Source organism: Balaenoptera borealis (genome assembly GCF_965194805.1).
Source record: "Balaenoptera borealis genome assembly, chromosome: 16".
Lineage (NCBI taxonomy): Eukaryota > Metazoa > Chordata > Mammalia > Artiodactyla > Balaenopteridae > Balaenoptera > Balaenoptera borealis.
Window position 1 is genome coordinate 51,576,441 of NC_138872.1, and position 27,472 is coordinate 51,603,912.

The 27,472-nt window shown below is 54.9% G+C and overlaps 5 protein-coding genes, 1 long non-coding RNA gene and 1 pseudogene across 10 annotated transcripts; 3 read left to right on the forward strand and 4 right to left on the reverse strand.

The window, feature by feature from the left end:
- Positions 1-3,317: 3,317 nt before the first annotated feature.
- On the reverse strand, positions 3,318-7,701 carry MSRB1 (methionine sulfoxide reductase B1). 3 transcript variants are annotated; one of them, XM_082360465.1, is made up of 4 exons: positions 7,541-7,701; positions 5,943-6,020; positions 5,601-5,749; positions 3,318-4,207 (listed from the first exon to the last, which is right to left on the reverse strand). In XM_082360465.1, the coding sequence occupies exons 1-4, from the start codon at positions 7,593-7,595 to the stop codon at positions 4,109-4,111; spliced, it is 381 nt and encodes a 126-aa protein (XP_082216591.1). In that variant the 5' UTR covers positions 7,596-7,701; the 3' UTR covers positions 3,318-4,108. The 3 variants fall into 3 exon arrangements, with proteins under 3 accessions (XP_082216591.1, XP_082216592.1, XP_082216593.1); XM_082360466.1 differs by lacking the exon at positions 5,943-6,020 and adding an exon at positions 5,141-5,255 and having other exon boundaries at positions 7,541-7,700; XM_082360467.1 differs by lacking the exon at positions 5,943-6,020 and having other exon boundaries at positions 7,541-7,700.
- Positions 7,702-8,136: 435 nt separating this feature from the next.
- On the reverse strand, positions 8,137-15,424 carry RPL3L (ribosomal protein L3 like). Its single transcript, XM_082360424.1, has 10 exons — positions 15,311-15,424; positions 14,625-14,817; positions 12,862-13,030; positions 11,518-11,653; positions 10,030-10,216; positions 9,775-9,935; positions 9,477-9,578; positions 8,893-8,988; positions 8,546-8,665; positions 8,137-8,278 (listed from the first exon to the last, which is right to left on the reverse strand). Exons 1-10 carry the CDS (start codon positions 15,311-15,313, stop codon positions 8,222-8,224), a joined length of 1,224 nt encoding a protein of 407 aa, XP_082216550.1. The 5' UTR covers positions 15,314-15,424; the 3' UTR covers positions 8,137-8,221.
- Positions 15,425-15,590: 166 nt separating this feature from the next.
- LOC309613547 lies at positions 15,591-17,320 on the reverse strand (annotated as a pseudogene). Its single transcript has one exon. The product of its transcript is annotated as an uncharacterized misc_RNA (transcript).
- Positions 17,321-17,940: 620 nt separating this feature from the next.
- NDUFB10 (NADH:ubiquinone oxidoreductase subunit B10) lies at positions 17,941-20,721 on the forward strand. 2 transcript variants are annotated; one of them, XM_082360463.1, is made up of 4 exons: positions 17,941-18,194; positions 19,542-19,695; positions 20,154-20,293; positions 20,557-20,721. In XM_082360463.1, the coding sequence occupies exons 1-4, from the start codon at positions 18,047-18,049 to the stop codon at positions 20,658-20,660; spliced, it is 546 nt and encodes a 181-aa protein (XP_082216589.1). In that variant the 5' UTR covers positions 17,941-18,046; the 3' UTR covers positions 20,661-20,721. The 2 variants fall into 2 exon arrangements, with proteins under 2 accessions (XP_082216589.1, XP_082216590.1); XM_082360464.1 differs by having other exon boundaries at positions 17,944-18,194; positions 19,557-19,695.
- Positions 20,722-20,970: 249 nt separating this feature from the next.
- On the reverse strand, positions 20,971-22,917 carry RPS2 (ribosomal protein S2). Its single transcript, XM_082360456.1, has 7 exons — positions 22,588-22,917; positions 22,410-22,499; positions 22,165-22,272; positions 21,735-21,908; positions 21,495-21,654; positions 21,184-21,275; positions 20,971-21,089 (listed from the first exon to the last, which is right to left on the reverse strand). The coding sequence occupies exons 1-7, from the start codon at positions 22,780-22,782 to the stop codon at positions 21,009-21,011; spliced, it is 900 nt and encodes a 299-aa protein (XP_082216582.1). The 5' UTR covers positions 22,783-22,917; the 3' UTR covers positions 20,971-21,008.
- A 121-nt stretch (positions 22,918-23,038) lies between these two features.
- LOC309613553 lies at positions 23,039-23,589 on the forward strand. Its single transcript, XR_014235781.1, has 2 exons — positions 23,039-23,219; positions 23,496-23,589. It is a non-coding gene; the product is annotated as an uncharacterized lncRNA (long non-coding RNA).
- An 87-nt stretch (positions 23,590-23,676) lies between these two features.
- On the forward strand, positions 23,677-27,348 carry RNF151 (ring finger protein 151). Its single transcript, XM_082360462.1, has 3 exons — positions 23,677-25,319; positions 25,648-25,744; positions 26,502-27,348. Exons 1-3 carry the CDS (start codon positions 25,111-25,113, stop codon positions 26,982-26,984), a joined length of 789 nt encoding a protein of 262 aa, XP_082216588.1. The 5' UTR covers positions 23,677-25,110; the 3' UTR covers positions 26,985-27,348.
- Positions 27,349-27,472: the final 124 nt, after the last annotated feature.

Genomic DNA, 27,472 nt, shown 5'->3' on the forward strand with positions numbered 1-27,472 from the left:
CTATACAAGCCTACCTCAAGAAACAAGAAAAATCTCAAATAAACAATCTAACCTTACACCTAAAGGAACTAGAGAAAGAAGAACAAACAAAACTCAAAGTTAGCAGAAGGAAAGAAATCATAAAGATCAGAGCAGAAATAAATGAAATAGAAACAAAGAAAACAATAGCAAAGATCAATAAAACTAAAAGCTGGTTCTTTGAGAAGATAAACAAAATTGATAAACCATTAGCCAGCCTCATCAAGAAAAAGAGGGAGAGGACTCAAATCAATAAAATTAGAAATGAAAAAGGAGAAGTTACAACAGACACCGCAGAAATACAAAGCATCCTAAGAGACTACTACAAGCAGCTCTATGCCAATAAAATGGACAACCTGGAAGAAATGAACAAATTTTTAGAAAAGTATAACCTTCCAAGACTGAACCAGGAAGAAATAGAAAATATGAACAGACCAATCACAAGTAATGAAATTGAAACTGTGATTAAAAATCTTCCAACAAACAGAAGTCCAGGACCAGATGGCTTCACAGGTGAATTCTATCTAACATTTAGAGAAGAGCTAACACCCGTCTTTCTCAAACTCTTCCAAAAAATTGCAGAGGAAGGAACACTCCCAAACTCATTCTATGAGGCCACCATCACCCTGATACCAAAACCAGACAAAGATACTACAAAAAAAGAAAGTTACAGACCAATATCACTGATGAATATAGATGCAAAAATCCTCAACAAAATACTAGCAAACAGAATCCAACGACACATTAAAAGGATCATACACCATGATCAAGTGGGATTTATCCCAGGGATGCAAGGATTCTTCAATATACGCAAATCAGTCAATGTGATACACCATATTAACAAATTGAAGAATAAAAACCATATGATCATCTCAATAGATGCAGAAAAAGCTTTTGGCAAAATTCAACACCCATTTATGATAAAAACTCTCCAGAAAGTGGGCATAGAGGGAACCTACCTCAACATAATAAAGGCCATATACGACAAACCCACAGCAAACATCATTCTCAATGGTGAAAAACTGAAAGCACTTCCTCTAAGATCAGGAACTAGACAAGGATGTCCACTCTCACCACTATTATTCAACATAGCTTTGGAAGTCCTAGCCACGGCAATCAGAGAAGAAATAGAAATAAAAGGAATACAAATTGGAAAAGAAAAAGTAAAACTGTCACTGTTTGCAGATGACATGATACTATACATAGAGAATCCTAAAGATGCCACCAGAAAACTACTAGAGCTAACCAATGAATTTGGTAAAGTTGCAGGATACAAAATTAATGCACAGAAATCTCTTGCATTCCTATACACTAATGATGAAAAATCTGAAAGAGAAATTAAGGAAACACTCTCATTTACCATTGCAACAAAAAGAATAAAATACCTAGGAATAAACCTACCTAGGGAGACAAAAGATCTGTATGCAGAAAACTATAAGACACTGATGAAAGAAATTAAAGATGATACAAACAGATGGAGAGATATACCATGTTCTTGGATTGGAAGAATCAATATTGTGAAAATGACTATACTACCCAAAGCAATCTACAGATTCAATGCAATCCCTATCAAATTACCAATGGCATTTTTTACAGAACTAGAACAAAAAATCTTAAAATTTGTATGGAGACACAAAAGACCCCGAATAGCCAAAGCGGTCTTGAGGGAAAAAAAGGGAGCTGGAGGAATCAGACTCCCTGACTTCAGACTATACTACAAAGGCTACAGTAATCAAGACAATATGGTACTGGCACAAAAACAGAAATATAGATCAATGGAACAGGATAGAAAGCCCAGAGATAAACCCACGTACCTATGGTCAACTAATCTATGACAAAGGAGGCAAGGATATACAATGGAGAAAAGACAGTCTCTTCAATAAGTGGTGCTGGGAAAACCGGACAGCTACATGTAAAAGAATGAAATTAGAACACTCCCTAACATCATACACAAAAATCAACTCAAAATGGATTAGAGACCTAAATGTAAGACCGGACACTATAAAACTCTTAGAGGAAAACATAGGAAGAACACTCTTTGACATAAATCACAGCAAGATCTTTTTTGATTCACCTCCTAGAGTAATGGAAATAAAAACAAAAATAAACAAATGGGACCTAATGAAACTTCAAAGCTTTTGCACAGCAAAGGAAACCATAAACAAGACGAAAAGACAACCCTCAGAATGGGAGAAAATATTTGCAAACGAATCAACAGACAAAGGGTTAATCTCCAAAATATATAAACAGCTCATGAAGCTCAATATTAAAAAAAACAAACCCAATCCAAAAATGGGCGGAAGACCTAAATAGACATTTCTCCAAAGAAGACATACAGATGGCCAAGCACATGAAACGCTGCTCAACATCACTAATTATTAGAGAAATGCAAATCAAAACTACAATGAGGTATCACCTCACACCAGTTAGAATGGGCATCATCAGAAAATCTACAAACAACAAATGCTGGAGAGGGTATGGAGAAAAGGGAACCCTCTTGCACTGTTGGTGGGCATGTAAATTGATACAGCCACTATGGAGAACAGTATGGAGGTTCCTTAAAAAACTAAAAATAGAATTACCATATGATCCAGCAACCCCACTACTGGGCATATACCCAGAGAAAACCGTAATTCAAAAAGACACATGCACCCCAATGTTCATCGCAGCACTATTTACAATAGCCAGGTCATGGAAGCAACCTAAATGCCCATTGACAGACAAATGGATAAAGAAGATGTGGTACATATATACAGTGGAATATTACTCAGCCATAAAACGGAACGAAATTGGGTCATTTGTTGAGACGTGGATGGATCTAGAGACTGTCATACAGAGTGAAGTAAGTCAGAAAAAGAAAAACAAATATCGTATATTAACCCATATATGTGGAACCTAGAAAAATGGTACAGATGAACCAGTTTGCAGGGCAGAAACAGAGACACAGATATAGAGAACAAACGTATGGACGCGAAGCAGGGAAAGCGGCGGGGAGGTGGGGGTGGTGGCGTGATGAATTGGGCGATTGGGATTGACATGTATACACTGATGTGTATAAAATTGATGACTAATAAGAACCTGCTGTATAAAAAAATAAATAAAATTAAATTTTAAAATTAAAAAAAAAAAAAAAGACCTTAAGGGCAGGCACCATCTGCCTTTCTCATGGCTGCATCCCCAGCACTGAAGCTACAGCCTGACACTGAGCTCAATAACTATTTGTGGAACAAGTGAAACAGCTGTGCAAAGCCTGACCCTGGGTCTTGGCGTCCCTGATGTTGTTAATAAAGACAGCAAGCCTGGGTTCTGTTTGTTTATTGATCTCCTCCTGATTACTCCAAAGAGGATTCAAGATGGAAGGGGCTTCGCCCACCCTCCCTGATGGCAGGACCCTCAGAGCATGTGCAGTGAGGCACAGTCACTGTGTCCCCAGAAGCAGTGAACTGTAGGCTGTGAGCTCCGGGGTCCCCAGCCTTGCACAGTCAAGGTGATGGAGCAATAGGTGCTTTCCTAAGCCTGAGTGGGGCAAGCAGCATCCACATAGATGGTGCAACAAGGTTCGGGATTTCTCCTTTCGTAACCGAGAGGCCAGAGATCTGTCCCCTCTGCCTGCTCCCCCAGCGGGTCACAGATCATCACCACTCTGGCTGCCTGGAAGGGTTTAGTCAGAGAGAATCATAGAGTGACCAGGGCTGGAGCAGCCAATTGGGGCCGCCCCTGTTTGCGTTCTCTCCTAGCACAGCCTGCTGGAGACGGGCAAGAGCTTCAGTGAGGGCCAGAGCCCATCTCAGAACTGGGCCTCATGGGGGTGAGTCCAGACAGGCAGGGAGGGGGCAGTGGGCTGAGGAGAGAAGGTGGGGGCTGCACCATCACTCTAAGACGAGCCAGGCATAGAGCCCCCTCCCTGAGACTCCTGTGAGAGCCGACAGTGGGGCCTCCAGGCCTCCCTGGCAGCCAAGTGTAGCCTTCTCCTTTTCCCAGCCTTTTCCTTTCTCCTAGCCTGTTCGGAGGCAAGGCCTCGGGAACCTTCCTGATGTTTCAGCTACCCCCCTCCCCCCGCTCCCCTGTCCAAATGTCTGGGGTTCCACTTCTAAGGTGGGATGTCCAGAGTGTGGCCACGAAGCAGCGTCCATCTGGGATGGGTGTGGGCTGCCCACCTACTGTCCCTGGGAGGCAGAAGTTTCTTTGCCTGAAAGAAATGAGGGAGGGGAGAGAAAAACAAGTCGCTGCTAACTTAGGTTTCAGACACCGTTCCCTGACCCAGCCCACTCCCGCTGCAGCCTGCAGACCAAGAGAGCTGGGAGGACCCAGACCCGCAGCCTGGGGGTGTCTCTGTGCCCAGTTCGTTTCCTGAGATCTGCCGGAGAACCCAGAGTCTGTCTTTCCTCCACACGTACTGGAGGACAAATAACTACAAAAGGACAAAACTATTATCAAACCTTTATCACACACCGGGCCTCACGGACAGCCTCACTTAACCCCACAGTGAGGGCAGCGAGCAGGTGCTGTTAGCAACCTCATTTTACAGAGGATAAAACTGAGACTAGGGACTGGCCGCAGTCTTGCGGGCAGCAAATGAGGAGAGGGATTTGAGCTACAAAGAGTGCGGAGGAGTCCAGAGGGCGGCTGGGGATGCAGACACAGAGCAACGGGCCAGAGAGGAGGCTGAGCTCAGATAAAACACACACAAATGAAAAACGGCTCCCAAACAATCTACCAGTGATAAGAATATTGCCAACAGGAGCACATATTTACTGAGCCCCTACTACACTCCAGACCCCAGTGCACTTTCATGCAGCCAGTCTTAACGGGCCTGTGAAGGAGGCTCTGCCATCACGCCCACTACACAGAAGATGAGGAGGCTCAGACAGGCTGATGAGCAAGCCTGCAGCTGCACAGCCCCGGAACTCAGCCTCCGTACCGCCCTGCACGCGATCAACCAGATGCAGGAGGCAGGGCATCTGCCCTTTGTCCCTGTCCCGCAGCCACCTTCCAGTGGCCCTGGGCAGCGCACTTTGGTGCCCCCATGCTTTGTCACTGTAAGTGCATGAGAACAGTGTGCCCCTGGGCGTCTAAAGGCCTGTACACAGGCCTGTGCCCAGCTGCCGGCAGGCAAGCTCACCTTTAGGGATGAACTTCAGTGAGGTGCTGAATATTCAGAAGCGGGACTGTCCACGCTTGGGGCCATCGTTCAGGAACTCATGGCCCAGCCCATTGCCACACCTGCCACAGGACACCTGGGAAGACCACAAGACAGCCATGAAAACAGCTGCAGCCATGGCCCCTGCTGCCACCAGCACATGGGGTCCTCCCCATGCCTATTTCCCAAGGTAACTGCTGGCATGAGAGGTTGGCCTTGGCCCAGAACCTGCCCCGGAAAACCATCTTGTTTCCCTGTTCCCATCAGGACCCCAGGGTCTCCCAATAGTTTGAGGTGTCAGCTCCCCTGGCTGAAGCCAGAGGCCTGGAATAGACAGACCCTAGGCCCCTACAGCTGTAGGGGGAGCAGCAGGAAGGGGTGGGGGCTCTCAGGACCCCCCTGGCTGACACCTCCTCACTGCCCCCCAGTTGCTACCACCCACCTTTAAGGCTCCAGGCTGATTGTGCTCTGGACGCTTGGCCACACTGTCAGCATGGATGGTCTCGGTGAAGGCCGGCCATGGGGATGAGTGTGCGTACTTTGAGCGGCTGGAAAACAGCTCATAGCCACATTGGGCACACACGTAGATGCCTGGGGCAGAAGGGGAGGCAAGAGCAGAGATGCTGGCTCCAGCGCCTCGGGGGTGAGCACCCAAATCCTTGAACTCAGGAGAGGACAGCAGCACTCCGGTTACAGGGTGGGCTGCACACCCTCCCCACTCCCCCACCCGCCACCCATAAGCCTGGGTATCGGCTCTGTGGGGGAGACACAGCATGGAGCTCACATTTAGCGGTTCTGAGCCTGTGCCAGAGACCAGGAGAGCCACTTTTCACACTTATTTCTTTCACTCTTCTTAACAGCCCTGTAATGCAGACGTTCCCATTTTACAGATGAGGAAGCTGAGGCTCAGGGATGCAAAACGCTCAGCTATAGGGTGTGCAGCCAGGAAGGAACCCAGGCAGTCTTGATGAGGACACAGCTCTGCCCCTCACACACAAGCAGGCCCCACACGGTGGGGGCTGTGGCATGGCCAGCACCACCACTAGCCCCCCTCCCTTCCCACGTGGACCTCCCTCTGCCCAAAGAAGCCATAAGGTGGATGCCCAGACACCAGCCTGCTCTCCAAGCAGGAAAAGACTGATCCCAGCAAAAGACCTCCAGTCAGACAGAGGGCCCAGGAAGACAGAGCGCCAGGGAGAAGGATGAGTTTCAACCTACCTCCAAAAGATCACCCTGAGGAGGGAAAAAGAAAGGTTGCAAAACTGACTCGCAGAACAGGAAACTGCTTGGGGGTCCCTCGAGGGGTACTGAGTCACCCTTTGCCCCCTGCCGGGCCTGGAGACAGCTTGCCCTGGAGTCTGTGACCTACTCAGCCTTTACCAGTAACTTGAGGAAGAAAAGAGGAAACAGGAGCTGCTGTAGGAGTGGAGTTTCCAGCTTGGCAGAGTAGCCTGAGGACAACCCGGCGTCCCACAGCCAGAGAGTCTGAAGGGAGGACTTTGCCCAGAGGGTCCTATGTCACAGCTGGCTCACAGAGACGCAGGGTGTCACATCCCAGCCCCCTCGAGGGCTGACACCCAACAAATCCCACCCAGGGATAGGTCGCTGCCCTAGTCTTGCCTGTGGGCATATTTTTACCAAATTAGTCCATGACCAGAAAGCACAGCCCAGAAGGGGATTCATCTGGGCCTCTCAAAGACTGGGGCCAGGGCTGACGGCCGGCCATGCCCCCAAACCAACCACTCACCCCCTACCTTCCACCCCTCCTACCTGACCCAGGCTATCCAGTCAAACTTCACTGGCCATTGGCAGCCTGGCAGCACTCCTGGCTACCCAAACCTGGGGCCCTGGGCAGGTGGGGGAGGCACCCAGGCGGTCACATTTGGATCCCAACAAGACGTGCTTTCCAGCTTACCCCGCAGGTCTGGGGAACCGGGGAGAAGAAAGGGCTGAGGTAATATCAGGGGGATGCCCCAAGGAGAGGCAGGCCAGTCACAGGAGCTGCCCCTGGACAAGACCTTCCACCGCCTCCCCCTAAAGTTCCGATCCTGACCCGGATACCCGCAACGGCGTCACCACCCCCATACCTTGACCCCGCAGATTTCCTCGGAAAAGGCTACGCTCACACTCAAGGTCTGTCCTCCTCGAGGACAGCGACCCCCTCTCTCCAATGTCCCTCTCCCCTCAAGTACCCCTACTCTCCGGAACCCCCAACTTCTCCCTCCTCTGTATCCCCTTTACCCACATGCGTTCCTCCCCGCGCGGTCACACTCGGCCCCCATTCCCGGGACTCCGGGGCTCCATCGCCACCCGGAGGGCTGCGACGCCCCCTCTAATACGCGTCCCCGCCCCCGCTGTCCTCCAGGAGGTCACAGGTCGTACCCGGCTCAAAGTGGTTCTGGAAAACCTCGCCCCCGAAGAAGCTGCAGAACGACATGGCGCCGGCGAGACCGCTGCACGATCGCCGCCTCCGACAGATCCGAGGCCACAGGCCTACGACCTGGTGCTTGTGCCCGCCTCCCGCCCCGCCTCCCGAGAACCGATCCCACTCGGATCCTGGACCTGCCCCGGCGCCCGAGGCCCCGCCCCCCCAGGGGACCAATCACGTCCAGAGGTGCGAGACACCCTCGCAGGGCCCGCCTCCCGTTGACCCGCCCTTTCCACGGACCAATCCCTCCCCGGGACTAGGGTTCCGGCTTCCGCCTCCAGGAGGCCCCGCCCCCTACCGAGGACCTGCCCCCTCCGTCTTCCAGCAGGCCCCGCCCACCACTAAGGACCACTCCTCAGCGGCCCCCGCGGCCCCGCCCCTGCCGCCCTGCCCCTAGTGGCAGGGCGAGCCGCTGAGCTGCGCTGGGTTTGGAGTGGCTGCCGCGGTGCACCCAGAGCCGCGTATGCTCTCGTCGTTTCCCGGCGCTAAGCCCCGGGCTGCCGGCCGTTGACCAGCCTTTCCGTGCCCCCCAACTCTGAGACACCGCGGGAAGAGTTGTCTCTGGCTTTTATTAGACAAGGGGACAGGGGAGGGTTGTGCCGCGCTTCTTTCTGGCTCCCTCCATCCCATCCTGCCTACAAGTCTCCCGAGGTTTCCGGCTTTTCCTTCTCAAGATGCTTCTTCTGGGGACCCTGGTGGGCGAGGGACAGGAGTAGCGTTAGTCACAGGGGTCTAACCAGCCGCCTGGGTTACGCGGAGTCGGCCCTGCGCCCTCTCCCACTGGTTCCTCCCCTACTTCCTTTCTGGCAAGAATCAGTGCCCGGGACTGGACCCCTAAAAGCCCCCTCCTGTGGATGAGTGCAGGGACATGCGTGCCACCCCCATCTGCTCAGCTTCCCCGCTCTGGGGCAGGTAGGATGTGGTGTGGGAGCCCCAGAGAGCAAGGCTGGTGGGCTCACCATGAAGACCCTCTTCTCTTGGGCTGTCTGGAAGCGGCCATGGCCAAACTTGGAGGTGGTGTCAATGAACTTGAGCTCGATGTTCTCCAGGGCCCTGCGGCTGTGGTGCACCAGGAGGGACTGCAGCCGGTGGGAGAGGGGAGCTGTCACCGTGGGAGGTCCCCTCTCAGCCCCTCGCATTACCCCCAGCCCACACAGGAAGGTCTCACTCACCCAGCTTCTGTTAGAACCTCTCCCTCTTTGCTTTCCCCATCCCCACCCCTCCTGAAGCAGGCTGGAGGCCAGCCCCCCCAACTCCCCCAAGGCCCATGGGGCTCCCACTCCCCAGCTCACCACCCGGCACTGACCTTCCTCAGCGTGATGACCCTCTTCTTGGTGCCCGCGATGCAACCTTTCAGCATGACGAAGTCATTGTTGACTTCCCCGTAGTGGGGGAAGCCACCCTGTGGGAAGGTGGGTCCAGGAAAGGGGCTGCTGGGTTAGGAGGCAGCTGGGGGCCCTAGGAGAACTCCCCTGGCCTAGGGTGACATTCTCGATCACTAATCAGGGCAGCATCTGAGCCACACCCTAAGTCCTTCCCGTGATTATCTTATTTAAAAATCTGCATTTTACAGAGGAGGGAAACTGAGGCTCAGAGGGGTGAAGTCACTTGCTCCAGGCCCCACAGCTGCTACACACTGCAGCTGGGGTTTGAGCCCAGGCAGCCTGACTCCAAGGCCACAGTCGGAGCTGCTGCACTCTGCACCCTGTGACAGCAGCTGGAGGATGAGCTGTCTGCAGTGGTGGCTCTGAGGATGCAGGAACAGCAGGGGTTTGGTCCACCCAGGCCGTCCACCCTGGTGCCTGAGCTCTTGGGGGAGGGCAGCACCCCACAGGCCTGCCCCACACATGCACACCAGGCCCCTCAGCCAAACTGGCGGCCCACCCTCACCAGTGGTGTGATGGATTTGTCGGTCACATCGTAGCTGGTGGATGCGTTGTTCTTAACCACCTTCCCGTCCTCCGTGTGCAGCCCCCGGCCGATGCAGTAGATCTGCCAGGAGCACAGGGCACATTGGGGACAGCAGGTAGCCTCTGGGGCTGGCAAGATGCCCACACCCATCAGAATGTGGGCTTAGACCCAAGCGCTGGTGGGGGCATTTCAGAGCCTTAGGGGGCCAGGCAGCATCTGAGTCATGCTCCCCACTCACTGGGGTGTGGTCACGGGCAAACCAGGCCTGCGGACACACCTTCTTGTTGAGCTCTGTGCGGTGATGGTAGCCCTTCTGCCCAGCCCGGGCGATGGAGCAGCCCACGCGGGCAGGGTGCCAGGCACCAATGCAGGCCACCTTGCGCAGCCCCTTATGGGTCTTCCTCGGCAGCTTCTTGGTATGCCAGCGGCTCGTGACCCCTGCAGGTGGGAGGGGCGGGTGGCTGAGAGGCCAATTTGGCCCCCACCTCCTCCAGGCAGCCTTCCTGGAGCCACCATCCCCACCCGGCCCTACCTTTGATGCCCCTGCCCTTGGTGACGGCAATGACATCAATGACCTCACTCTGGCTGAACACGCTGTGCACTGGCACCTGCTTCTCCAGCCGGGCCTGGGCCCAGGCCACCTTCTCAGCCACCGTGCCGCCATTCAGCTGGATCTCCATGATGTGGGCCTTCTTCTGCCGGAAGGGCAGCAGCTTCATCTGTAAGACATGGCACGGCCAGTCGGTTCCCAGAAAGTCACACACACCCCCATTTGCAGACACGACAAAGCCAGCTGGTGACCCCGGCAGACTTTCATGCACGCATTCATTCAACAGATGATCCCATGCTCTGGTGTGCCTATATGCCACATTCTGTGCGAGGCACTGGGGATACAGCATGGAATGAGGCAGACAGCGTCTTGGCCCCCATGGAGCCATCTAGTTGGGCGGCAGAAACCAAGTAAACTCTTGGATAGGCCTAAGTGTTGTGACGAAATATTGAGGGTGGAGGGGACAGTGATTGCACATGAGGGTGGTGAAGGAGGGCCTCTCTGAGGAGGTGACATCAATGGCAAGAAGGAACCACTAGGTGAAGATCTGAGAGCTTTTGGGGCAGAGGGAACCGCATATGCAAAGGCCTTGTGGCAAGGAAGATGGGGAGGTGGTGGTTGGTGGGACAGAAACGAGACCAGTGTGTCTGGACTGTGGTGAACAGGGAGGAGGGTTCAGGGCAGTGATAGTTGAGCAGGGGCCTGGCCAGGCAGGTCTCACAGGGAGTAGCTCGGGCTTTATTCCAAGTGCAGGGTGTGACATGATCTGATGCACATTTTTAAACATCTCTGGCTGCTGCTGTGTGAGGTGGAAGCAGGGACGCGGTTAGGTCACAGCATAGGGCTCAACCAGTACTGATGGAGGACCTGTTGCATATAAGCCTCCTGGGGGGTGGGGTACAGCAGTGAGCAGGAAGCTGTGACCCCTGCCCCCGTGGAGCTCAAGTCTATGGAGGGAGATGGATGTTAACCAATGACACACGAAACCAGGAACTGCAAGTGTGAGAGTAACTCAGGCAGTTGGGGAGGGTCACTGCTCCGGGCCTGGGAAGGCTTCCCTGAACGTTCCAGAAAAAGCCAGAGGGTATAGGTAACCTGTCAGCCCACACGAAGCCAGACCCCACTTACGAATGTTGATTCACACCCACATGTGCCAGACCCCAAACAGAGGCGGCCGGCCCCCCACACCCAACACTGGGCAGACGATCCTGGACCTTTGGGGCATTTCAGGGCCTTGGTTGACTGCTGGGTGTGGCCAGTACCCCGCAGCCCTCAGAGTGCACTGATGCCCAACACCCCATCCCTGGGGCTGCCGGCGGCTGGCTGGTCAGCCGACACTTTGGGCCTATGCCCGGGGCTCGCAGTATTTTTAGGCTGACATTTGCCAGGGCTCCTGGAAGCCAGGCTGAGGGAGGGTGGGCCCAGGGGGTGGACTGGCTGACCAGTGTGGACCAGGGGGTAGGGGCTGACCTGGGTGTGGACGATGACCCGGATGACCTTGCAGTACTTTTTCATGGCAGCAAAGTCCCTCTGCAGCTGCTTCTTGCCGTCGGCGTCGCGCCACCTCCTGCAGGCCTTGGTGAAGGCTTTTTTCTTGCTCTTGTGCCTGAGCCGCGCACAGAGGGTGCTCAGCACGGCCAGCACGGCAGCCTCCACTGCAGCCTACCAAGCATGGGCTTAGATGTCCCCCTCCTCCCTCCTCCCCTTCCCAGGGGAGGCATTGCTGGGCCCCTGGGGTCCCTGGGCTGGTTCCGGGCGCCCTCCTTAAGTACAGACTGTCTTTCCCTCTCTAGGCCTCAGTTTCCTCCTCCGTAAAGTGGGTACCCTCCCTGCCTCCTGGGGCTGAGAGTGAGCAGATGTGCAGGAGCCCAGGGAAGGGGCGTGCCAGCCAGCCACGGCCACGTGCCCACTTTGCCATGGCTGCTGAACCCACTTCTAAAGCGAACAGTCAGGACTGGCCAGGCCCCACACCCCATCGTTCCTAACCCTTGCCAGGATGCTGGAAGGTGGACATCATTATCCCCATCCTACAGATGAAGAAACCGAGGTTCACAGAGGTCAGGTGAGGGGCAAGTTGATCACAATTGCAGCAGCAAAAACAAGGCCAGCTGGCGTTCGCTGAGCTCTTTCCCTGTGCTGAGCACTTGACACACTCTGCTCAGCTCATCCTCAGGGCTGCCCCAAGATGCGGGGACCTCTCCTGTTCCCATTTGACGGTGTCTGTGGGGAGTGTGTGTGTGTGTGTGTGTGTGTGTGTGTGTGTGTGTGTGTGTGTGTGGTGGGGGGGTGAGGTGAGGTTCTAAAAGGTCAGTCAGCTTGCCTATGGTCACACAGCCTGCTCTGACACTGGGGCCCAAGATCCTCACCTCCCATGGAGGCTATACGTGCCTCTGCCTCCATATGGAAGGGGGTGTCTGTGAGGTTCCTCAGGCAGAGGCGCCTTCCCTTTCTGGACTTAATGCCAGGGAAGATTTGAGGCCTAAGGATGCCTTTCTTTCTGATGAAAAGAGCTTGTCAGTTGGCTATTTCCCTTTTCACCCTGGCTGCTAGGAAGCTCGGAACCAACTCTGACATTCCATCAAATTAGTTCCTTAGTTCACCCTGAGGATGAGAATGTTTGCTTTCCTTTTTCCTCTAACTAATTTCCTCTCCAGCCCTCTTGTCTTTTATTGGAGGGAAGGCATCACACACTCACACGCATACACACACACACACACACACACACACACACACACACACACACTTTCCTGCCTTCCACACGCTGCTGACACTCCTCCTCCTGCCCAACCGCCCGGCATCCCCACGGGGCCTCACCAGTCCTTGTAGAAGCGGCGGCGGCACTCGTCGCTGAGATGTTCCGCAAAGATGGTCTTGAAGCTCCGCAGGCCTCGCGGGGTGGCCACGTAGCCCACCACGCCCACCACCACCAGAGGCGGCGTCTCCACAATCGTCACCGCCTCCACCTCCTCCCTCTTGGAAATTTCTGAACGAAACCCAGAGACAGAGGCGTGGAGGGGGGCCTCCGAGTCCCATGGGGAGTCCCATGGAGAGTCCCATGGAGAGGGGGAAGGGGTGGAAGTGCCGACCACAGCCCCACCTGCCCGCAGGAGGACCCAGCGCCAGAGCCCCAGGGCTGTTGCGGACAGAGGCCCCTGTGAGCAGGCCCCTGACCTCCAGCCCTGAGCCTCCCCACTCCCGGCCCTTCTCTCCCTGCTCTGCCCTGCGTGTGGAGCCACTGCTGGGCAAGACCCCACAAGTGTCCACACTAGCTCTGACTCAGCTCAGGTAAGGCCTGACCCGCTCCTGCCTCGGTTTCCCCACCAGACCACACAGGAGTGGGCCAGGAGAGCCACAGCCAGAGCAGCATCCCCCAAAGGGTAGGGTTGGGCGTCCTCTAGGGGAGTACAAATGGGCACTATGAATGTATGTGGATGAGTTCTAGAACAAAACCTAAGACTTGTCCTAAACCCATGATTTTATAGATGTTATTAATGAGGCTGATCCGAAGTCAAAGAAGTATATGCTTAAAATATATATTAGGGGGCCTTCCCTGGTGGCGCAGTGGTTGAGAATCTGCCTGCCAATGCAGGGGACACGGGTTCGAGCCCTGGTCTGGGAAGATCCCACATGCCGCGGAGCACCTAGGCTGGTGAGCCACAACTACTGAGCCTGCGCGTCTGGAGCCTGTGCTCCCAACAAGAGAGGCCGCGATAGAGAGAGGCCCGCGCACCGCGATGAAGAGTGGCCCCCGCTTGCCGCAACTAGAGAAAGCCCTTGCACAGAAATGAAGACCCAACACAGCCAAAAATAAATAAATAAAATTTAAATATATATATATATATATATATATATATATATATATTAGGGGAATTCCCTGGCGGTCCAGAGGTTAGGACTTGGCACTTTCACTGCCGAGGGCCCGGGTTCGATCCCTGGTCAGGGAACTAAGATCCTGCAAGCTGCGTGGCGCAGCCAAAAAATATATACTTTAGGAGAGATGGAGAACAGATGAGTGGTTGCCAGAAGGTTGGGGGGTGGCGGCTGTGGCTATAATAGGGCAACAGGAGGGACTGTTGTGGGAATGGAATGTTCCAAGGTGGTGGGTACACGCATTTACACGTGACAGAACCTCATAGAACTAAATAAACACACATCTTATTCAGGAGAATCCAGCATAAGATGGGTAGAGTGTATCCATGTCATTATCCAGCTATGACATATTACCATGGTATTAAGAGATGTTTCCATTGGGGAAACTGGGTAAAGGGTGCGTGGGATCCCTCTGTATTATTTCTTATAACCACACTACGATGATCTCAAAACCGGAAGTGTGTAGGGGCACCTGCCCTTGAATCTTAGCTCCTACAAGTTTCATAACTGCTCTATTTCCTCATCTGTAAACTGGGGCAATGACAGATCAGTTCTTGAGGCACGGCCAGCAGTCAACATTCTGACTGAGGTGCCCATGGGCGGGGCCTGGCCCCAGTTGTGGCTCCTAGCATCTGGAAGGACCTCCAGATCTTCTGGCGGTCGAGGGTGCTCGGCCCGCCCCCCAGGGGCCCCTAGCGCCCACTCACTGAGCCCTGGCCGGTGCACCTCCCGCAGAGTGTGTGTCATGCCAGCCTTGTAGCCCAGGAAGGCCGTGAGGTGCACGGGCCGGCTGGGGTCGTCCCGAGGCCACGTCTTCACCTTGCCCCGGTGCCGGCGGCTCCTCTTGTGTGGCAGGAAGCCCAGCTGTCCATGCCGAGGGGCAGAGAACTTCCGGTGGGACTGGGGACAGAAGGGAAGGGAGATCAGAGCTGGGGTCTCCCTGCTGGGTGCAGCTGGGCGGTCCCAGAGACCAGACCGGAAGTGAGCTAGAGACCCCAGGCTGAGACCTGGTGGCCCTCAGGGCCTGCATCTGTCCACAAGAAAGGAGGGAAACTTCTCCAAGGGCAGTGTCTTAGGGACAGAGCCAGCAGCAGCCCCCCTCACCCATGGGCTTCCTGTCTCAGTGGCCTGGCCCTGCCTGGCTGGGCCCAGAAGAGGCAGGTCCACCCTGTGGCCAAGGCCACAGAGGCAGGGGGCCGCTGCCATCTGTCCCTCTGTTTGCCTGTCCTAGGCCTGGAAGCCAGAGCTTGGGCCCCCTGCTGTCCCCTCTAATCACCTACTCTGTCACAGGCCCAAGGACCTTCTCTGCTGGGATAGATCCCAGAAGCCCACTTGCCCCTCGCCAGGAAGCTGGCGTGCTTCCCCCCAACGCCGCCCCCGCCAGCCCACTGACCATGGAGGCCTGTCCCTGCAGGTTAGGAAGGGAAGGGGCCACCTCACCAGGCGTCGGAGGTCGAGTGGCAGGGCCAGGACGCACAGCAGCCAGATCCCAGATTTAGCCCCTGGCAGGGGAGCTCTGTCATCTCCTGTGGCGGATGTGGGCTCTGGTGTCAGGAGCGGGCCTGGCCCAGGGCAGGGCGAAGGGGGGTAGCCTGGGCAGCCTGGGGGGGTGCACCTGGAGCTAGGGCTGGCACTTGTTTCCTCAAGGGTCCTGGGACTGGGTCACACACTTTGTTTTCTGCTTCGTGTGACCCTCCAAGACAGAAACAACTTGGCCTGGTAGGGGGTTTAGGAACTCGGGTTGGGGAGCTTCCCTTGGGCAGCTGCCATTAGGAGGGTCTGAGTCCAGTTTGCTGGCCTTGAAGCAGAGCAGATTCCTGTGCTGTCCTGAGGGCTGTGAGCCTGAGCTGGACAAACGGCGGGAAGATGGGGAAGTTTGGCTCTGTGCCCAGAGGATCACCAGAACTGTGATTCAATCAAGGTCCCTTGACTCTAGTAGCTATGAGCCAAGAACACTTAGGATACTTTTTTATTTTAATATTTATTTATTTGGTTGCATCGGGTCTTAGTTGCAGCAGGCGGGCTCCTTAGTTTCGGCATGCATGTGGGATCTAGTTCCCTGACCAGGGATTGAACCCCAGGCCCCCTGCATTGGGAGCGCAGAGTCTTAACCACTGCACCACCAGGGAAGTCCCTTAAGATAATTTTATGAACTTAAATTTTTTTTTATACTTTTTAAAAATAAATTTATTTATTTATATTTTATTTTTGGCTGTGTTGGGTCTTCGTTGCTGCGTGCAGGCTTCCTCTAGTTGTGGCGAGCAGGAGCTACTCTTCACTGCAGTGCGCAGGCTTCTCATTACAGTGGCTTCTCTTGTTGCGGAGCACGGGCTCTAGGCGCGCGGGCTTCAGTAGTTGTGGCTTGTGGGCTCTAGAGCGCAGGATCAGTAGTTGTGGTGGATGGGCTTAGTTGCTCCATGGCATGTGGGATCTTCCCGGACCAGGGCTCGAACCCGTGTCCCCTGCATTGGCAGGCGGATTCTTAACCACTACGCCACCAGGGAAGTCCCTGAAATCTTTTATTTTTTAATTCAAAGATTTTATGGTTCTAAAGTTCTGTAATTGTAGAATCAGAGTTTTACAGGCCTAAGATATCTCTGCAGGTCTGTGGATTTTGCATCCCTGGGTGCTAAAATTCTATGCTACTAAAATCTACAATTCTTTGTTTTTGTCATTGTTTTTGAATGACAAAGCTACTTTTAATACTTTGGGCTGAGTCCTGCAGGAAAAAAATCACTGGGAAGGGGTAAACCCCTCAGCCCAGAAATGGCCCTGGGGGAGAGGGGCTCCCTGAAGGAAGGTAGCACAGGAGCGACATGTTGCAGACTCAGGGCCAAAGGGAACACCCTCGGTGCTGGGCCTGGGAGCACACGGTGGGGGCTCCAGCCACACAGGCCAAGGGCCAGAGGGTTAGACATGGAGCCACAAAGCTGCTTGGGTTCCTCCCTCTCATTTGCCTTTTTCTGCTTCTGCTGCATGATCTCTGAGTCTGTCCGCTGCTGGGTGGCAGCAGAAAGCCATCATCTGGGTGCTTTCCCTTAACTGAGTACTATACTCTGCTTTCTCATATTCCTCTGGTGGGCGAGCTCGTGCTGGTTACTGAGGGTCATGCGATGACTCCGGCCCACCTCCACTGGGTCCCCTCGTTCAGCCCGACATTGCAGGCCAATGTTATAATTAGTTGAGTGTGACAGTTTCTAAGAGTTCATGATTTGAAGATTTAAGGTTACTATGATTCCGGATTCTGTGCGTCCATAGAGTTAATGACTGACCCCAGCCTCTGGGCAGGAAGTGACCAGCACCCATCCTCCCTGGTGCTAGCCAGGGGGTGTGCCAGGTATGGAGATCACAGAGGGTGGCCAGTAGGGCCCTGGTCAGTGGAGCTGCCTCAAGGGCACAACAGTGCTCAGGGCCAGGATGGAACCCTCAGAACCAAAACAGAGTGCCCTGTGCCCAGGGTAGGAGCCACTTCTCCCTAGTCGGGGGGTGGGGGTGGGGGGGGGCAAACCCTACCTTCTGTGCTGCCCCAGGCAGCCCCCTCTCCAAGCTCAGTGGCATCAGCCAGTCCATGAGGGGCCCTGGCAGACACAATGGAGCTCAGAGAGGGATGTAGGGAATGGACAATCCAGGAGGGCTTCCTGGAAGAGTACAGCCTTTGGCAGCTTGTGTTATCTGTTGACTTTGTTATTTGCTCTACCGGCCTGAGTTCTCCAGAAGAGCCGAGCTGTGTTCATCATCCTGCTCCCTGCTGCACTTGGCACGTGCCTACACGCCATCCGAACTGAATGAATAGTTTCCTTACTCCTGTGTCTGTCTCCGCTTAGAATGTAAATAGGGATCTCTGTTTCCTTCACCGCTGATACCAGCGCCCAGCACACAGTAGGCGCTCGTCGCGAGTGCAATGGCGCTGCGGTCCTATGAGGGGGCGCTCGCACTGCGAAGCATCTCCCGAGGCCACACTTGGGCAGGCGGGGCGAACTACAAGTCCCATGGTGCCTCGCGGGCGCCGGCCGTCCTGCGCAGGCGCGGCCGCTCTCCGGTGTCCTCTGTGCGGGCGAACTAGGCCGCGGGACCAAGGTGGAGGCCGCGGGAGTGCGTCTGAGAGTCGAGCCCGCCGCGCGCCGCCGCCATGCCGGACAGCTGGGACAACAACGTGTACCCCGAGCCCCCGCGCCGCACGCCGGCGCCCTCGCCGCAGACCTCTCTGACCAACCCTATCACCTATTTTACGAAGGCTTTCGACCTCCTCGTGGACCGGCCAGTGACCCTCGCGAGAGGTACGAGCCCCAGCCGGGCCTTGCGCCCCGGGGCCCCCCAACCGTTCCCGGGCCCCCCGCACCCGTCACTCAGCCTGGACCCCCACTGCACCCCAGGCTTCACCTCTTGAGACGCCCCAACTCACACACACACCAAGAGCCCTCACTGCTGTATGGCCCCAGCCGCCGTCCACGGACCCCTGGTCTCCGGCCTCTCTCAAATGTTAGGGGCTGTTTGCTGATCGAAGTCATCTGCGTCCTGAGGCTTGTTAGATCCCACTCTCCCTGCACGCTTTGCATCCTGCGTTTTGCACAGCAGGCGGTCACGGAGGGCTGTTGAGGTACAGGGGTTCTCCCAACCCTTTGCATGCCTGCAAAATGGCCCGGGTGGTCACTAATGGCCGAGGCCCCTTCCACCTACGTGTGCTGTAACTTGCCCTGCGTGTGTGCCCACGCTTGAGAGCTGCCCAAATTCCGCCATCTCTGGTCCAAACTAGGTGAACGTTTTAAACCATCGTTGTCCAGTTTGTGGTTCAGCCATCTTGGTGGTGCAGCAGGCAGAGCATAATGCCCTTAGTCCCTAGTGCCAGGCGATTCATTCATGCACCTAATTAATCAATCCATTCGTTCAACAACAGAACATTTGGGGTGCATAGCATGCTCTGGTGGCTCTTTGTCGGGGGAGGAACCACCCCCACCCCACCCCACCCCGCCCCAAGGTCTGGAAAAGACAGTAGTGGATCTGCTCCCTCTTTTGTATAGCAGTTTTCTAGAAAGTTTTTTATACGTCTGGATGGATGAGATCTCACTAGGTCTAACTTGTTCATTTACCCATGGGGAAGTTGAGGCCGGAAGGTCAGCAGTAGCAGAACTGGGACTGGAATCCCTGCTGGTGGCTCCCTGTTGGGGCCTCTTTGCCTCCACAGTGGAATCCCCGTGCTCTGGGGGAGCCGGGCCGGCAGGAGGGACTGTAGCAGGGTGTGGGCTTGCAGAGAACAGGCTCTGAATCCTGCCATCTCTCAGAGCCTGGGTCTCCTCTCTGTAAATGAAAAGGATCTGCCCCCCATAGGGTTATCGTGGGGACAAAGTGAGTTAATGTATTATGCAACACAGGGTGGTTCCTGGCTTACAAGAAACTCCATAAACGGTAGACATTGCCATTTGTAGCCCAGTCCTTTACAGGACTGTCTGCCAGCCCACACCTCTTCTTTGGGAGTCCAATTGCCAGTCTTTGTAAAAGCTGAGAACATTTGGGAAACCTGCCTCTTCCACGGCTTATGAGAAATACAAAGCTAAGAGCCCTTTCAAACTGTGGCTTGTCCAAACCAACAGGGCCTTTGGACTTGGGGTTTTCTCTTTGCACCTGAGGTTTTCTTTTTGCAGAGTTTATAGAGCGGCAGCATGCCAAGAACAGGTATTATTACTACCACCGTGAGTTCCGCCGCGTGCCGGACATCACTGAGTGCAAGGAAAAGGACATATTGTGCATGTTTGAAGCAGAAATGCAATGGAGAAGAGACTAGTAAGTTCTCCCCCTTGGGCTTCTTCTTTTAGTCAGTGAATACTACTGAAAGCCCTGTGCAATGAGCATATTCCCTCCCGATGCCATGAGATGGTGGCCAACCCAGATCTAGGGGTGGAGGGCCCAGACCACAGGGCTCCCAGGCCCTGCCTTCATTTTACTTTCCGAGTACAGGGAATCCTTATAGACTTAGACCAGCGGTCCCCAACCTTTTTGGCACCAGGGACCAGTTTCATGGAAGACAGCTTTTCCACGGGGTGGCGGTGGGGGAGGAGGTTCAGACAGTAATGCGAGCGACGGGGAGTGGCAGATGAAGCTTCGCTGGCTCTCGCGCCTGCCACCCAACGCCCACCGCCTGCTGTGCAGCCCGGTTCCTAACAGGCCATGGACCGTAGTGGTCTACGGCCCTGGGGGTTGGGGACCCCTGTTGTTCACCATCTTTCTCATTTTCCTTTCAGCAAAGTTGATCAGGAAATCGTCAACATTATCCAGGAAAGGCTAAAGGCCTGTCAGCAGAGGGAAGGTGAGAGCTACAGGCAGAACTGTGCCAAGGAGCTGGAGCAGTTCACCCAGGTGGCCAAGGCCTACCAGGACCGCTGTGAGTCAGCTCCACCCCAGCCTGCCCCCAGCTACTCCTGCTTCTGCCACCTCACTTCACAGTCCTCCTTCCAGTCTCCACACAGCTGGGTACTAAACATTTTGCTAATTAGCCCAGTCTCTGGTGGTTGTAGAAAAAAATCACCTTACCTCATCCCTTGTCTGCTCAGTAACTTGTCTTAGCCGCCTGAGCCCTCCCTGCATGGAGAAAAGACCACAAATTCCCATCATGGACCATGACTCCCCTCCCCATCTCTTTCCCAGATCATGACCTGGGGGCCCATTATTCTGCCAGGAAGTGCCTGGCAAAACAGAAGCAGAGGATGCTGGCAGAGAGAAAAGCCGCCAAAGAGGCTGCTGCTGCCTGAGGCAGCTCGAACCACCTCACGTGTCTGTCGCTGTTGCTAAAATAAAGAGTAATGGAATCTCTGTGGTGTCATCTTTAGCCCCCAACCTTGACACACTGATAAGCTTTATTCAGATTTCTCATCTTACTGGCCCCATTTCCCTTCCAAATTCAGCCACCACTAAACTTGAGAATAGGGAGTTCCCTGATGGTCCAGCGGGTTAGGGGCTCTGCACTTTCACTGCTGGGGGCCTGGGTTCAACCCCTGGTCGGGAAACGAAGATCCCACAAGCTTCATGGTACGGCCCCCCCAAAAAAACAAGACAACTATATAAACTAGCTTCAATCACTTTATTTTTCTTATAGAAAACTATGTGGTGGCTACAGCTGGAGCCTGGGTCCTCTGCACGGAAACTCTGGTGTGGGTCTTCACAAGATGGTCAGTGAATTCCTAGAAAGACAAAAGAGGCTTCAGTTGTAACAAAACAGACTGCTACCCTTTGCTTTGCCCGGCCTGCCTAACAGGGTAGCGGGGCAGGCAGTACCTGATACGGAGACTTGGTGAACACCGTCTCTTTCCAGAGATCAGGAGTGAGATAACTGTAGGTCTTGGAAATGGCATCAAAAGTGGCCTTGGCTGAAAAAGAGAAAATAGGAGAGGATTAGTGAACTAACCTGAGATGAACCCCCAGTTACAGCAAGAAGCTGTCGCACTCCTAGGAACAGAAAGGCCACTGTGGGCCAGTCTGTCGTGCATTAGGAGGGCCTTCCTCTCTCTCTCAAAATACACCAACCACACACAGAATGTGACTGAGCAGAGCTGAGAGAAGCCAGAGTCTACATGTCGGCCACCTACCGAAGTTGCCCAGCGTTGCAGTGCAGCCCCTGGCAGAGGTGTAGCAGTCGTCAATTCCGGCCATCATCAGTAGCTTCTTGGGCACAGGGGCTGAGACGATGCCAGTGCCCCTGGGGGCAGGGATGAGGCGCACCAGCACAGAGCCACAGCGGCCAGTCACCTGGGAAGGGGTAGAGTCAGGAGATGGGCTGGAGAGTCTGCACCACTGCAGGCCCTGCCATGCACCACCATCCAGCCTACCTTGCAAGGGACAGTATGGGGCTTGCCAATCTTGTTCCCCCAGTAGCCTCGCCGCACGGGGACGATGGAGAGCTTGGCCAGAATGATGGCCCCACGGATGGCAGTGGCTACCTCCTTGGAGCACTTCACACCCAAACCAACATGTCCGTTGTAATCCCCGATGGCGACAAACGCCTGCAAAGAGACTGACGTGGTTGGTGGTCCACTGCCCTTCATAACGTCAGTAGCCACCAACCGCACAGGGTCTGTTGTGCCCCTCAAGGAAAGACTGGCCACCAGGAGACCTATCTGAGATCCTGAGGAGATCCTTTCTCTCTCTCCCCATTACGAAAGTCACACGCGTGAAGACAAGTGCAACCATGCAGAGCTGAGAGAGTCTCACAAAAACCTTTGGTAGAAACAGCCTAAGAAAATAAGATGGCTGGGTTACCTTGAACCTGGTCCGCTGGCCAGCACGGGTCTGCTTTTGCACAGGCATAATCTTCAAAACTTCGTCCTTGAGAGATGCCCCCAAGAAAAAGTCAATGATCTCAGATTCCTACAAGAAAAAAATGTGACAAAACTGTTTAATAACACCAAAGGTGGAGCCTAGGACCCCTCAATGTCCAACCAATGACAAAGCTCCCTCGACCCCAGGCCAAGGCCCCACCCAAAAAAAAAAAAACCTGTGTTTACCTTGATGGGCAAAGAAAAGAGATAGATCTCCTCCAGGGACTTGATCTTCATGTCCTTGACCAAGCGGCCCAGCTTGGTGACGGGGAGCCACTGGAAGAGGAAAAGGCGCAGCAGGTGCCCAGGACCGCCTTCCCGGCGCCGTCCAAGGGCCCGCCTCACGCGCATAGCGCAGACCTACCTCCTTGTCCTCGGCCTTGCCTCCGCGAGCTCCGCGGCCTCGGCCCCGGCCGCGACCCCGGCCCCGGCCCCGGCCCCGGACGCCGCTGCCGAAGCCTCCGCGGAAGCCACCACGGCCTCCCATGCCAGGGCCCCCGGGGCCTCCGGGGCCTCCGGGGCCTCCGGGCCCTCCCGCAGCACCGGCGTCATCCGCCATTTGCTAAAAAGAGTAACAAGAACCAGCCAGTCAGTGAGGCCCTGGCATCTACGGACGCCTCGGGCGCCCAGACCGGGCTTCAGCCCCAGAGCACGGGCGCACCAGCCCGGAAGCTGGCCGATGGCGGCGGATTCCCACCGCCCAGGCCCACCGGCCGCCGCTACTAACGCGGATACTCACGTGTTTTTAGGGAAAAAAGGAAAGAAGCCGCCCCCAAGGGAGTCTTTATATAGCGCCAAGCGCCGCGAGATCTCGGCTGTCCCACCCCAATCGCTCTTGCGCCAAGGGCCTATAAAACAGCCTGTGATTGGCTCCGAGGGGCCCCGCCCCCGCCGAGCTCTGCGAGTGCCTGCGTGTGTGCGGCCCCGGAATCTGCGCGACTGGGACGCTGCTATAAGGGGCATGCTCGGCCTCTACCTCGTATTCTCTGGCTGCAGGTAGGTCTGTTCAGAAGGTGCTTCGGTCTGGCACTTTGCGGTGCTGTGGGGTGATTGGGAGATCGGCGTTGGTTGAAAATCACCTGAGGCTTTGGCCGTGGCCGCAGGTGAGACTCGGCGCCCAGAGCCACCGGGGGCCTCAGCTCACCGCCCGCTCCTCCGTGTGGGGAGGTGAAACCCAGGCCCCGACACGCGCCGCCGCTCCGGGCTCGGTTGCGGCCGCTCTCATGTTCTGGACTCTGGTACCTGATCCCTGATCTCGTCTTCTACACGCAGGATACCTGGATGCTCACAGCCTGAGGCCGACGACGCCATGACCGCGGGGGAAGGAGGGCTCTGCTTTCGTTTTTCAATAAAGCTGTTGATCTAATTCATCCGTGTGTGGGTGTTCTTGATCCCCCGACTACCATCCTGGAAAACGCATCTGCTGACGTGGGGACCGAGGTGTGCTGTGGAGGAGAGACCTTTGTGGGACACCTCTTCCAGGCCAGCTCAACTCTGCTGTGGATGCCACGCAGGGGTAGAACCCGGTTTTGGAGGTTGGCAGGTGATTTCTAAGATCCCACCCTCCAAAAGCGGCAGAGCCAGGTTTGAAACCATATTATTTCTACCCACAGCCCGTATCTTCTACATCAGCATGTAAAGTACCTTGAGCTTGAGGTGAGTCAGGCTGAATCAGCAAAACACTAACAAGGGTGGGAGTGTAAGACTTGCAGCTCAGAGGCTTGCAGTGGCTCCCTACTGCTCTCAGGAAAGGGTTAGGGCCTTTAGGATTTGATGAGCTCAACACTCAGTGGTATTGAAACTGCAGTTCTCTGTTCTGTGCCTCACACATGGAAATTGGTTTCCCTACATCTTTCCTCATAGGCCTACCCAGGCGGTCAGCCTACCTGCTCTGGGAGGCTCTCCCACATGCTAGGCTCCTGCTGCGGTACCACGGAAATCTGATCCTCACTCCTGGTCTGTACCCTGGAGCTAGCTCCATAGGTCTCTGATCCTAAGAGATCTGGTGATGAGTCAATGTCTAAACCCCCTGAGCTCTTGGGGGTCTGGCTACCTGGGCAGCCTATTTGAGGAAGGAGAGGGGAACAGTCCCTGCACTCCTGCTGGAGCCTCATCTTTGGGGAAGTAGCCCCTGGAAGCTTGGTTCCAGCCTTAGTGCTATTTGAAGATGGCTGTCAGCCACCCCAAACGCAGAGGCAAGGCAGGGGCTCCAGAGACCTATGCCGGGTCTGGGCTGCCCCGTGACTCTCGAGAGGGGAGCAAGAGCCAGGTGGTGCCCTGGGCCAGGGCTGTGATTGGCCTGAGCTGGACAATGCCACTGTGATGTCAGCCTGCTCCTGCTATGAAATGGGGGTTCCTGAGCCCCAGCGGTCAGTGGAGCTGCCATCCAGACAGAGATCATGGTGAGCTTTTAGACCTGTCCAGAGCTGGACCCCATTCCTCACTAAGATGATGTGCACAGTGGGGTACAAGCTCCCAAATAGGACACGGAAACCTTTCAGAGGGCTCTGGCCAAGTCTTTTTTTTTTAAATAGTATTTATTTATTTGGTTGCACTGGGTCTTAGTTGTGGCTCGCGGGCTCCTTAGTTGAGGCTTGAGAACTCTTAGTTGCAGCATGCATGTGGGATCTAGTTCCCTGACCAGGGATCGAACCCGGGCCCCCTGCATTGGGAGCACAGATTCTTATCCACTATGCCATCAGGAAAGTCCCTCTGGGCAAGTGTTAACTCCAGGCCAAGGCCAGCTTCTACAGCTGGAGGTTGGTAGTCATGGGGGGTCTTGACCCTCACCGCTGTCACCTCAAAGTGGGTGCTGACCCAGCCCTCCACTTGGGGCTCTCATGTGGCCCACCTCCCACCCAAAGCTTCCTGGGGTCCTTCTCTGGGCATGTGGAGTGGGGAGCCAGATCCTAGTCCCAGCCAGGCCCTGATGCTGGCCTGGCCTTTGCAGAGTGGCGGGTATGATCTCAACCTCTTCGCCAGCCCTCCCGACTGCAACTTCCTGTGCTCTGTCTGCCATGGAGTTCTCAAGAGGCCGATGAGGTTGCCATGCAGCCACATCTTCTGCAAGAAGTGCATCCTCCCGTGGCTAGCCAGGTGCTACTGGGCACCCAAAAGGCTGGGAGGGCAGGGGTGGGGCTGGGAGCCATTCCTGGGGCCCAGAACAGAGAGGAAGGTCAGCCAAACACTGGGTCATGACGGCCATAAAGTTCAGCTGCCAAATCTCCTGGGACACTAATGTATGTGAGTCTGGTCACCCTGTGGTATCTGCAGCCCTTAGCCCCAGCCTCAGAGCTGAGAGCTCCCTATAAAGCCCTCTTATGTCTCTTCCAACTAAAGAGAAGGAGGGACCACCAGGGGAGGCATGTTGCTGCCACTTGCTCTCCTCCCACTCCCAACAATCACCCCCACTCATGTCTCCTAGACAAAAGACCTGTCCGTGCTGCAGGAAAGAGGTGACACAGAAAAAGATGGTCCATGTGAATAAACTCCGGAAGATCATTTGCCGCCTGGAAGTCAAGGTAGCTCAAAACACCCACTCCCACCACCCTACCCTCCTCACCCCTGTAGGGGTGGGGTGCAGAGCCAGAAGAGGGGTTGAAAAGAATCCCATCCTCAGAACTGAGGGTTTCTACACTAACAGACTGCCCTCCTTGAAGTCATCAGACTTGGCTGAATTTGAGTCACTTCTCTACCGCTTACTTGCTGTGTGACTTTGGGCATGTTACCTAACCTTTCTGAGCTCCAGGAGCCCCAGCTGTAAAATGGGGATTATAGAGGATGGAGTGTCTGTTGTGCTGCCCATTACTCTCCAGCCCCGTAGTTTTATAGATGGGGAAATTGAGATTTTTTTTTTTTTTAAAACCTGACTGGGCAGTTCCCTCATGGTCTAGTGGTTAGGATTCAGTGCTTTCACTGCCATGGCTCAGGTTCAATCCCTGGTCGGGGAACTAAGATCCCACAAGCCACACAGTGGAACCAAAAAAAAAAAACCTGGCATACAAACAATCCACCAGACCATGTAACTCCCTGTTCTCTAAACCTCAGGTCCTGTCCCCCTCCTCTCAGAGATCTAGATTTTTCCCACCTCCAAGCATTTGCTCCACTGTTTCCCTCTCTCCACCAAGCCAGTGGTACATAAGAGCTTGGGAGGCTCCCAGTTCAGTGGTTCCTGCTCAGTGGAATGCCATGGATGGAGGATTCTATGGGGGGCGGCCGGCTCATGGCTGGCAGTGTCTCACCTGGTTTGGCTCACACGATGCTCTCCTCCACCCCCAGTGCAAGAACGCCGAAGCTGGCTGCCTGGTGACGTGCCCCCTGGCCCATCGGAAGGGGCACCAGGACTCATGCCCTTTCGAGCTGATGGCCTGTCCCAACGAGGGGTGCACGTCGCGGGTGCCTCGTGGGAACCTGGCCGAGCACCGGCAGAATTGCCAGCATGGTGCCCATCAGCGCTGCCCCCTGGGCTGCGGGGCCACCCTGGGCCCGGCTGAACGCGCAAGCCACAACTGCTACCGTGAGCTGCGCGAGGCCTGGTGCCAGCGCCAGGAGCGCTGCCGGACCCTGGTGCTGTGCCTGCTACAGCGCATTCGCAAGGTGTACCGGTCTGCCAACCTCATCCGCCGGCAGCTGGCCCAGCTCGGAGAGTTCCTGGAAGATGACGGCCTGCTCTTGGGTGCCCCGCAAGAGGAGGCTGAGGCCCCCCCAGAAGGCAGCATTGGGGCTGAGATGTGGGGGGCCCAGGGCCAAGCTACCTTGTAAATAGGGGAGTAAATAAACGCAGAGCCCAGGCCTGGCCGCCTCACCACCGCTGTGCTTGCTGGCCTCACGCCTCCCCCTCCAGGCATTACCTCATCTGAAAGGGACATCTTGGCCTGTTTCCCTGGACCTTTCCAAGTTCTTTCCCACCAGTTCTTCACACTGGCTCACCGGCTTCTCTGGTGTCTCCCAAGTGCCTAGAACAGTGCTTTGCACGTGGAATGTGCTCAATGAATATTTGAACGACTCTGAAATCACCCGATTTATTAATTTACCTGCGATATTTCTCATACTATACCGGAAGCCCTAAGGCAGAGCCCGGTTCACAGGCTCTATCTGCTAACTCACCACACCTGACCACTCTTGCCCCAAATCCCAGAATGCCAAGGGGGCAGGAGTCTTGGGATTACTTTAGTAAACATTTCCTACGAATACCTTTTTTGCTTTTTTAAAATTCATTTATTTATTTATAAATAAAAATGCGCACAGCC

What these genes read in the sequence shown, in the direction of transcription:
- MSRB1 (XM_082360465.1), bottom strand. Translation starts at nt 7,595, where the DNA reads ATGTCGTTCTGCAGCTTCTTCGGGGGCGAGGTTTTCCAGAACCACTTT. An exon ending in CAGGCTCAGAACCGCTAAAT is followed by an intron (nt 5,750 to 5,942) that starts GTGAGCTCCATG and finishes CTTCTGCCCCAG; the next exon opens with GCATCTACGTGTGTGCCCAA. An exon ending in ATCAGCCTGGAGCCTTAAAG is followed by an intron (nt 4,208 to 5,600) that starts GTGGGTGGTAGC and finishes CATTTCTTTCAG; the next exon opens with GCAAAGAAACTTCTGCCTCC.
- RPL3L (XM_082360424.1), bottom strand. An exon ending in ACAAATCCATCACACCACTG is followed by an intron (nt 8,989 to 9,476) that starts GTGAGGGTGGGC and finishes ACCTTCCCACAG; the next exon opens with GGTGGCTTCCCCCACTACGG. An exon ending in AAGAGAAGAGGGTCTTCATG is followed by an intron (nt 8,279 to 8,545) that starts GTGAGCCCACCA and finishes CTCGCCCACCAG; the next exon opens with GGTCCCCAGAAGAAGCATCT.
- NDUFB10 (XM_082360463.1), top strand. Translation starts at nt 18,047, where the DNA reads ATGCCGGACAGCTGGGACAACAACGTGTACCCCGAGCCCCCGCGCCGC. An exon ending in GCCAGTGACCCTCGCGAGAG is followed by an intron (nt 18,195 to 19,541) that starts GTACGAGCCCCA and finishes TTTGCACCTGAG; the next exon opens with GTTTTCTTTTTGCAGAGTTT. An exon ending in ATGCAATGGAGAAGAGACTA is followed by an intron (nt 19,696 to 20,153) that starts GTAAGTTCTCCC and finishes TTTTCCTTTCAG; the next exon opens with CAAAGTTGATCAGGAAATCG.
- RPS2 (XM_082360456.1), bottom strand. Translation starts at nt 22,782, where the DNA reads ATGGCGGATGACGCCGGTGCTGCGGGAGGGCCCGGAGGCCCCGGAGGC. An exon ending in GCAAGGCCGAGGACAAGGAG is followed by an intron (nt 22,500 to 22,587) that starts GTAGGTCTGCGC and finishes TTCCTCTTCCAG; the next exon opens with TGGCTCCCCGTCACCAAGCT. An exon ending in GCCAGCGGACCAGGTTCAAG is followed by an intron (nt 21,909 to 22,164) that starts GTAACCCAGCCA and finishes GTCTCTTTGCAG; the next exon opens with GCGTTTGTCGCCATCGGGGA.
- RNF151 (XM_082360462.1), top strand. Translation starts at nt 25,111, where the DNA reads ATGTGGAGTGGGGAGCCAGATCCTAGTCCCAGCCAGGCCCTGATGCTG. An exon ending in ATCCTCCCGTGGCTAGCCAG is followed by an intron (nt 25,320 to 25,647) that starts GTGCTACTGGGC and finishes CATGTCTCCTAG; the next exon opens with ACAAAAGACCTGTCCGTGCT. An exon ending in TTTGCCGCCTGGAAGTCAAG is followed by an intron (nt 25,745 to 26,501) that starts GTAGCTCAAAAC and finishes CTCCACCCCCAG; the next exon opens with TGCAAGAACGCCGAAGCTGG.